This window comes from Orycteropus afer, unplaced genomic scaffold (genome assembly GCF_000298275.1).
Source record: "Orycteropus afer afer isolate SDZICR_OR568_19922 unplaced genomic scaffold, OryAfe1.0 scaffold00036, whole genome shotgun sequence".
In the NCBI taxonomy this organism is placed as follows: domain Eukaryota; kingdom Metazoa; phylum Chordata; class Mammalia; order Tubulidentata; family Orycteropodidae; genus Orycteropus; species Orycteropus afer.
The window spans coordinates 9,146,228-9,155,392 of NW_006921623.1; the positions used below are offsets into that span (position 1 = coordinate 9,146,228).

At 49.0% G+C, this 9,165-nt stretch overlaps 1 protein-coding gene across 1 annotated transcript in view; it reads right to left on the reverse strand.

Annotated features, from left to right (window-relative positions):
• Positions 1-2,577: 2,577 nt before the first annotated feature.
• The window catches only part of ZBTB16 (zinc finger and BTB domain containing 16), a 247,814-nt gene continuing 241,226 nt past the window's right edge, over positions 2,578-9,165 (reverse strand). The window contains exons 5-6 of the mRNA XM_007936523.2: positions 5,701-5,868; positions 2,578-2,807 (exon numbers count right to left, since the gene is read on the reverse strand). Coding sequence (XP_007934714.1) covers positions 2,578-2,807; positions 5,701-5,868 — 398 coding nt within the window. The remainder of the gene's footprint in view (positions 2,808-5,700; positions 5,869-9,165) is intronic.

The window sequence follows — 9,165 nt, forward strand, 5'->3', positions numbered from 1 at the left end:
CTTTTAAAATACTGTTTTCTGGGATTTACAGATCCCCTGAGGGCAAGCTCGCCCCCCCTTCTTCCCAGATTGGGGGAGGAAGCAATAGTGCATAATGATTTCTTACAGACTGCCCCTCCTCACAATGATTTCACTCCCTTCACATTATAAACATGACAACTGCTCTAGTCACATAGTTCAAGTTTAACTTTTTTTTTTCCTTTCCAAAACACTAAGTCATTACTGTAATTGCAAAACTTAGTCCCCTCCCTAGTTTACCATTCCCAATCTACAGGCTAGTGACATAGTCCCCCCAATCTGCATCCCCTCAACACACAATTTTTAAGGCCTTCAGATTTGGTGGATGAGATTGAAGGGGAGGGCAGGAGGGATGGGGCCGAGGGACAAGGGGTGGTGACAGCAGCATCCATCCCTCCGACTTCCCTATACGCCTCACAAACCTTCTCCCCAAAACCACTTCCCTAAACCGCTTTTTAAAACTAAGAGATCAACGCAGCCACAACTTTCTCAGAGAGAGAAAGGAAAGAAAAACAAAAAACTCTTGCAAATAAAGCATGAGATGAAACAGAAGGCCCGTCCCTATGCAGCTACAAATACTGCAAGTGTGCTTTCCAAGAATCGGGTTGGAGATTTTGGGGGGCCAAGGGGAAGCAGAGCAGAAGAATGGGAGGCATAAAAGGAACAAAAGAACAATTGGACGAACATAAGAGGTAGCTTTAGAAAAACAACACCCCTATCCCAACACAGCACAACACAGGCTGGGTCATCCCCAGACCAGCCACAAAAAATGTACTAATTTTGGCAACAATAATGCACACAGAGTTGGGGGCCACAAAGTTGCAAAGATATGAATCAGAGAGGCACCCAAAGTTGAATGACCCAGAAAACTGCAGGAAAGGTGGGATTTTCTACAGAATGTTTTAGGATGAGCTGGCAATGGGCACAGGTGACTTCAGGCCCTGGGCAGAGAGTCAAGTGTGACTCCAGAATGCCTCAGTGGGGGTGGTGAGACCCCAGTGCACCATGCCCTCTACCCCACCTTCTGCTACAGGCCCACACTCAGATCCTGGGTTCTCAACTCCTGGGCTGCCCCTTGCAGCTGGGAGGCTAGTTGCTAGGGGATGGGGCAGTCATGTTGCCCGGCTGAAGTCTATAAAACCTACGATTAATTTACACAAGAAACAGAAAAGAACACCTTCCCCATTCCTCCAACCCCAAATCAAAAAAAGGGCGGGGGGAGATACAAGGGTTTAAAAAAGCTCATGAGGTCACAAAAAACTGAGGTAATTCAAGTACAATGTGCTAACAGGGGAGCGGGGTACACAGAAAAGAAGCAAAACACAACACAAGGCCAAAGCGCTTTCAACTCCAATGAACTCCCCTTCTTCTTCCTCTTTCCTTGTGGACTGAGGGGCCCTGTAAGTAAGGAAGTCTGTGCCATTCTCTGGACCTGGGTTTTCCTGCTGAGAGCATGGGGTCCCTGGGCCTCCATGTTCAGAAGGTCCCCAGTGTGATCAAGCATTCCCTCCACTGGCCAGCTGCCCTTCCTCTCCAGGTATAGGGCACATCCAGAGAAGGACATTCCCATCTTTCCCTTGGACAAACAGACCTCTCATGGATTCCTTTCCCTAAGGACTGAAACAGGGCAGTAGGGATTTTTATTTGTTTGCTGGGATAGTATATATTGTTGCTCGGTTTTTCCATTTTGGAAGCAAAAGTAGCTTAGCAGGAATCTTGCTCATGACAGGGCTTGACTGGGGGGCTATATACTTTGTTTTGCTTTGCATTCTCAGAAAGCTAAGGGTGGGACTAGGGGCTCTGGAGTCAGGGAATTTGAGGAGGAGGGAGATGCCTCCCCTGGCCCTGAAGGGCTGGGAGCCCCCTGGGGACTTGGAGGACAAGAGTCAAGGGGTGGCAAGAAGCAAGGAGCTAGGGAGGGGGCAAAACGCAAGATGATCAGGAGGGACACCAGGAACTGGCAGAGAAGAGGAAAGCAGCAGATGGATGAGTGGTGGGGAGAGAAGGAACGACTCCCCCCTCTGTACCCCCTGCCTCGGTCGGCCTCCAGCAAACTAGAGCTGCCGTTTGCATGGTAACCAGTGACCCAGCCCAGCTCTACCATCTAGACCTGTCTTTTCTGCCCCCCTTCCTCAGTCTTCATCTTCTGAGAAATCAGTGAGAGGGAGATAGGCAAAGACTGACCACAGGGTCTCTTACCCCTTTCTCAGCCTCTATTCCTGGACTCAAAAGGAGGGTCTGGGTAGAAGGAGGAGAAAAACATCCCACCATCTGAATTGAACAAAACAACCCCCATCCCACTCAATAAACCCAGGCCACCCTCTAGCCAGAAAAGGAGGGGGTAGAGGTCCCAAGGGGAGGGAAGCAGTGGCCCAGACACCCAGGTCATCAGGGCCCAGGGAAAAGCCCAGGCCAAAGAGCTATCAGGTTTCCTTTCTCTTCTCTCTCTCTTTTTTTCCCCTAATTTTTTTTCTTTCCTGCACAGTCCTTCCTCAACTTCATCTCACTCTAATTCTTCTTTTCTTGCTTCCCGCTCCCCCTCCACCGTGGGGCCTCTTTTCACACATAGCACAGATAGAGGTAAGTCTTCTCTATCCTCCAGTCGGGAGGGATCTCCTCAGGTTTGTGGCCCTTCATGTGCTTCTGCATGGAGGATAGACTGGGGCAGTACTCGGTGCAGATGGTGCACTGGTAGGGCGAGGCGCCGTTGTGCGTCCTCAGGTGCTTGATCATGGCCGAGTAGTCCCGGGACCGCTGGTGGCACAGCTTACACTCAAAGGGCTTCTCACCTGTGGGGGAGGGGGCAACACAGGGCAGGAGAAAGCAGAGACAGAGAGAGAGAAGGCTGTGAGGGCCTCTCCCAGGGATGCTCTGTGCCCACATCCCACCCCTAACCTGTTGGAGGATTCTGGTCTGTCCAGTTCGGTACTATCCAAGAAGACTTTCTGTGATGATGGATGCATCATTCAATACGGTAGTCGCTAGTCACATACAGCCAGTAGGGCTTGAAATGTGGCCAGTGCAAATGAGGAACTAAATTTTTCACATGGGGTCACTATGAGTCAGAACTGACCAGATGCTACCACTCAATAAACAAGGACTAATTTAAATAGCCTCCGAAGGAAGGTTGGGCAATCCTACTTCTGTAGTGATACTGCCTCGGAAACCCAAGGAGGGGTCGCTATGAGTCGGGTTTGACTCAACAGCACATAACAACAACAACAACAATTTAAATAGCCACATGTAGCTAGTGGCTATGATAACGTTCTGCATAGCTCCAGCCCCTTGCCTTACTATTCTTAACTGTCCCCAAGCCAGCACACCAGTACGGGTTACTGTGGAGTCACTTCCGACTGAGGGAGACCCCATGTGTGTCAGAGTGGAACCATGCTCCATAGAGTTGACAGTCATTGGTTTTTCAGAAGTAGATCACCAGGCTTTTCTTCTGAACTACCTCTGGGTGAACTCGTATCTCTAAGCTTTCTTGCTCGTCGGACTGTTGGCAACCAAGCACATTAACAGTCGCAACTACCCAGGGACTCTTAAGTCTCCCAAAGGCACAATCTATATTTCCTTCCTAAGAAAGAAACAGAAGGTCTAGAAAGGGACTGTGAGGCCCCTTGGGGATGACTCCTCAGACCACAGTGCCTTTCAGGGCAGCAAGGGGTTGGAGTCCTTTCAGAGCTACAGATGGTGAGGGGGGGAGGTGTGGGGTGAAAGTGAGGGAACTCAGTCCTTCCAAACATGGCTGCATCTGGGGATCTCTAAGATACTGACCTGGACCCTTCCTTCCCCTCTGTGATTAGACTGAGGCAGAGTTGGCGTGGCAGAGAACTTGGGAGTGCATAGCCACACCCTGGCCTGCCACCCCAACACCTCCCCTCTGTTACAGCTGAGCAGAGCATGGGAGAGAACCTTGTTTCAATACAGTAATTAACTGGCCAGCCATCTCGCTATCGATACTCCTCCATGCAGAGGCCCCAGCAAATAATGAAGTAATGAACAGCCAAAGTGATCTAACTATCGACCAGCTATTTACAATAGTCACTGCCAATGCATTTAATGATCCGCCTGCCAGGTCACATCCCCAACAAGGGGCTAAGGAAACCCCAGGGCTCTGGGAAATCCTCTGGGTCACTCTAGTTGTCAGCAATGAACACTCTCCATCCTCTCCTGTGACTCAAAGCTAGAAGCAAGGCAACAGAGCCATGATAATATGTACCTTCTGCTTACCTGTCCCTCTCTCTACCACTTCCCTCACTTCCCTCCTATGGAAACACAGCCTCTCCTAAGCCAGCAGGACTTGCCTGAGGTCACCTATGTGCCTTCTTCTGGACAGGATGGCTGTCTTCCTGATTAGTGGTGGCATCCTGGTTTGCCAAGTTCTTATCTTCTTATCCTCTGAGGAAGTCCTTCTGAGTGTCTACCCTCCCCCAACCAATAGTGTGCCAAGGGTAAATGTTTAACAAAGGCTCCCTGCAAAAGCTTTGATTTATAGCATTTGCCAATTGCCCTGTTGTAAATACTCCCACTGTGGCTGATTTTTAAGCGATGGAACTGATGCCACTAAACTTGGACTTGGGAAGAGATGGCAAAATAGGTTTTCATACGCCAGTGTAAGCAGCTCCAGCACTCCACATCCCTCAACTCCATCCTGGAACTCTGGACCAATCCCACTAAGGGAGAACAGTTGTTCATACACCTTTTATGTAAAAAGGGATGTGAAATGGTAAAACATCATACACGGAGGGGTTGTAAACACATTTGGTTTTCTAACCTTAGAATGGAACTGAACCTTAACTTTACAATTTCCCAACTTTCTGCATAACCAACTCACACCCTAATTCTACTCTAACCCTCAAATAACATGAGACCTCCACCTTCAGCAAATCAGGCCAATTTAACCCTAGTTCAAGACTGAAGAATAGATAATCATCTTGTTCTCATCTGCCTGGAGGGCTGGACTGGGCTCATGGGAATGGATTCTGTGACTGAAGTGCAGCTGGAATAATGCTCCTTGGAAGCGAGAATGGCCAGACTTTGTCTCATCTACTTTGGTCATGTTGTCAGAAGGGACCATTCTCTGGAGAAGGATACCATGCTTGATAGTAGAGGGTCAGCAAAAAAGGAGAAGGCCCTTAACAAGATGGATTGACACAGTGGCTGCAACGAAGGGTTCAGGTATAGGAAGGATTGTGAAGCTGGCACAAGACCGGGCAGTGTTTGGTTGTGTTGTACACAGGGTTACTATGAGTCAGAGCTGACTCTAGAGCACCTAACTAACCACCACCACCACCACCCTGCCTTGAGACAGGGGGCAGTAGCACTCATTCCAACCTACTAACCCTTAATACCAAACCAAAACCAAACTCACTGCTGTCAAGTTAGTTCTGACTCACAGCGACCCCTCCTTGGGTTTCTGAGGCAGTACCTCTATGGAAGTAGATTGCTCAGTTTTCCTTCTGAGGAGTGGCTAGTGGACTTGAACTGCCAGCCCTCTAGTTAGTAGTCAAATGCCTTAGGCACTACGCCACCAGAGCTCCCCTAACCCTTAATAAAATCTGTTTTACTCTTGTATTCGGCCTCAGAACATCTTCACTTGGGCTTCTCTGGGGAGCCATCTGCTCCTCACCCCCACCCATGCCCCAGGGCCAGCTCAGGTCCCCTCAATGGCCCCAGTACCTGTGTGCACCCTATAGTGCGTCTCCAGCTGGTGCTTGAGGCTAAACTTCTTGCCACAGCCATTGCACTCATAGGGTTTCTCGCCCGTGTGGATGCGTTTGTGGCTCTTGAGTGTGCTCTCATCCCGGAAGCAGCTGCCACAGAACTCACACTCATATGGGTGGTCACCTGTGGGGACAAAGCACTGAATTAGGCCCTTGCTCTCCCTGTCCCTCTTCAAGGACATGTTCAGTGCACAAACAGGAAGAGACTGCCTGCATTCACTACCTCCAAAGACGACCTAAGGTCCCCATAGTATCAACAGGAAGTACATATGCCCACCCATGTCCATACGTACTGTGGTCCAGTAGCCATCCATGGGCCAAAGGCCAGTTTACAGGAAAAGAGAGCCCATTTGGTTTAGAGATGGGCAGCAGTCATCAAAAAGCAGACTCCCATGATAGCAGAGCAGACTTGGGACATTTGAGACCTTGCCCCCAAGCTTCTCATGCTGCCTATCCTTTTCCTCTTGATCAAAAGCAAAAGCCCCTCCAGCCCCACTTCCCTACTCCCCCAAAATCCACCTAGTTTGGGGACCTTCTAATTTCCCCAAAGACTTTCTGCTTTTTCCCCACCGTCACAGTTTTGTGCAGCTGTTCCCTCTGTTCGATTTCTTTCTCTCCCCAGCAAACTCCTATTCATCCTTCAAGGCCCAGCTCAAACACCTCCCCTATTTGGAAACTTTCCTGAGGCCCTTAGTCAACATGAGTCACTCTCTCTTCTCTGTCCCTACAGTGCTTTTATTTATGTATTTATTTATTATTATACTGATACCCTTTTTATGGAACTTTCTAATTAAAACGGTCCATACATCCGAGTGCCTGCTACTGTGTTGGGAACTTCATACAGATCATATCATGCAATCATCACAACCACCTTACAAGAAAGATATTATCATCATTCCCATTTTACAAATAAGAAAAACGAGATGCTTGGAGACAGTCAAACATCATCTCAAGGGATAAAGAGCTAGGAAGCAGCTGAGGCAAGATTCAAACTCCAGTCCGTCTCCAGCATCTGGATGCTGGACAGTGATCATACTGCTCATTGGCATGCACTGTATTTACTGGTACCCACAGGGCGCTAGTATTAAAGTAAGGGTAAGAACTGAACCTATTCATCCTTGTAGCCTTGGTGCCTAGCACAGGGCTTACAGAGAGCAGGGTCTCAGAAAATGCTGGGTACATGAAGTTTGGGACTCAGTGCCTCTCAGTCTACAGTCCATGCTCATATACTCATCAGCCCCCTTTTTGTACACTCCACTCTTCAATGCCCTGGAGTGTGAGAGATTGAGGTGTGAGGATTAGCCATATTGTGCTTTGTACCCAAAGTAGGGGCTCTGCGGGCTGAAAGGTGAGGACTTCAGCTACTTATTTATTACAGGAGTGAAGGCACAGACAATAAAGATAGATTGATCACCCCAGACTTTGTTCATGAATATTTAAATATCGCTGATTCGTCTTGTCACTGTAATTACAATTTCTCGGGGCTGCATCTCCAACAACCACAGTTTATGGTAAAGAATGGCCCACTGTATTTCACTTGTCCCTCTGCAGATGTGCGGGGCTGCCAACCATGTAATGTCCTCTGCATTTCATACATTTTCTTCAGCTGCTGAAGGTTTAAGTCATCCACAATGACCTACGTTTTTTCATTATCCCCATGTCAAACTGTGCTCGTGCCTGGGCATAAATTGTCCTTCTCGTTATAGACTCACATGCCTATGCCTTCACTTCCTCTCTAAAATGATATTTTACTCTCTTCTCTCACTCCCCTCCTTAGGCCTCTACCCAAACTGCCCCCCACCCAAACACAGGCCCCTGGACCCATATAAATTCTCATCTCTTCTGATGGCTCTGAGGGTTTTTAAGGCTCTGTGGGGAGTAGATGCTGGGGTCTGCTCACAGGCTGGCTCTCTCATGGGCAGAAGATTTGCAAGAAGCACTGAAAGCGTCAAGGAGGTGGGGGTGGGGGTTCAAGCACTTCCACTGGGGAGGGAAGGGACAGGCTGAAAAAGCAGAAGCCCTCTGTTGATACCAGTTTGCCTGAATTGAGCAGACACTGCCCTGACTCTGAGATTCTGGCCAGATTGTTGCTGCTGTTGAAGCAATTTTGGCCCATAGCGACACTATGGGACAGAGTACAACTGCCTCGTCAGCTTTTCTAGGCTGTAATCTTTATGGGAGAAGATTGCCAGGTCTTTCTCCCGTGGGGACTGCTGGGTGGGTTTGAACCTCCAACCTTCTGGTTGGTGCTTTACCAACCACTGCACCAACAGGGGACCTATTTCAGATTAGGGTGAACCAAGTCCTCGGGTCCTCTGCTGGGAAACCCAGGACCTGCCTGTGTTCTCGTCGCCAGGGCTACGCAGACTGCTAGTCCCCAGACCCTGCCCCATCAAACCCAAGGGGAGCAGAGGCTGGTGAGACCCCAGTACTAATTAGTTGTGAGTCTAACAGAGTGAGGGTCAGCCTGTGTGCACCCACATGCCCCTCTCTGTGTGTGTCTGCACGCGAGGCCCCCGCCTGACATCCAACCCCTCCTTCCGAATCGGCAACGATTACGACTTTAATCAAGGATTCAGGATCCTCATTAAGATATAAATAAATAAATAAAGCCAGGGCCACGTGAGACTTCAGCTGGAGCCGGTAATTAAAACGTACATTGGCAGCCACCGGCCGGGAACTACACAGCCTGTGCCTTTCCCCTCCAGAGGGGGCCCCGAGAGTTAAAAACACAAAGGGTTAAGAAAAGGGGGTTTGTTTGATGATTTTTATGAATTTAATTATGAAGTGGATCACATGGTAAATGAATTTAAATAGGAACTCTCCAGAGTCAGCCTAGGAAAAGGAATAAAAAGAACTGAGAAGGAAAAGGAAGAAAGGGCAAACACCGCCACACACTCACACATACACAGAGGTTTTCTGAAGCACAGAGAGCACCTGGCCTGAAATCCTTACCCTGAGAGTTAATCGTGTCAGAGTCCCCATAATGTACACAAAACTGGCTGCAGAACTCAAAATCCAATTTGTGGTATGTTGATTAACTCTGTAGCCTCCTTAATGAGCTTGACATTAAGTGCAGGACCAACGAGACTAATTAGAGCCCCCTCCGGCCTGCACAGTGCACCTGGGAACCCTGGTGTTCTGTCCTTACCTGGTGGCCTCCTCAAATGGGCCAAGCCCAGCATGGTCCTCCCCACCCTAGCCTCATCCTGATGGTTCCTCACTCATCCCTCCCACCCCTACCCTTCAGCACAGCTGAGAGTTTATTATATGATGAGCCATGTGAATCAGGGATCCATCAATGCCAAGAGCTCGGCTGGACTAACCTACCAAACACAGCTGCTGATGCTAAACACCCGGCCCCAGCAGCAAATGGGCCAAGAACAACGGAATATTAATGAGGCATTGTGTACGGGGGGGG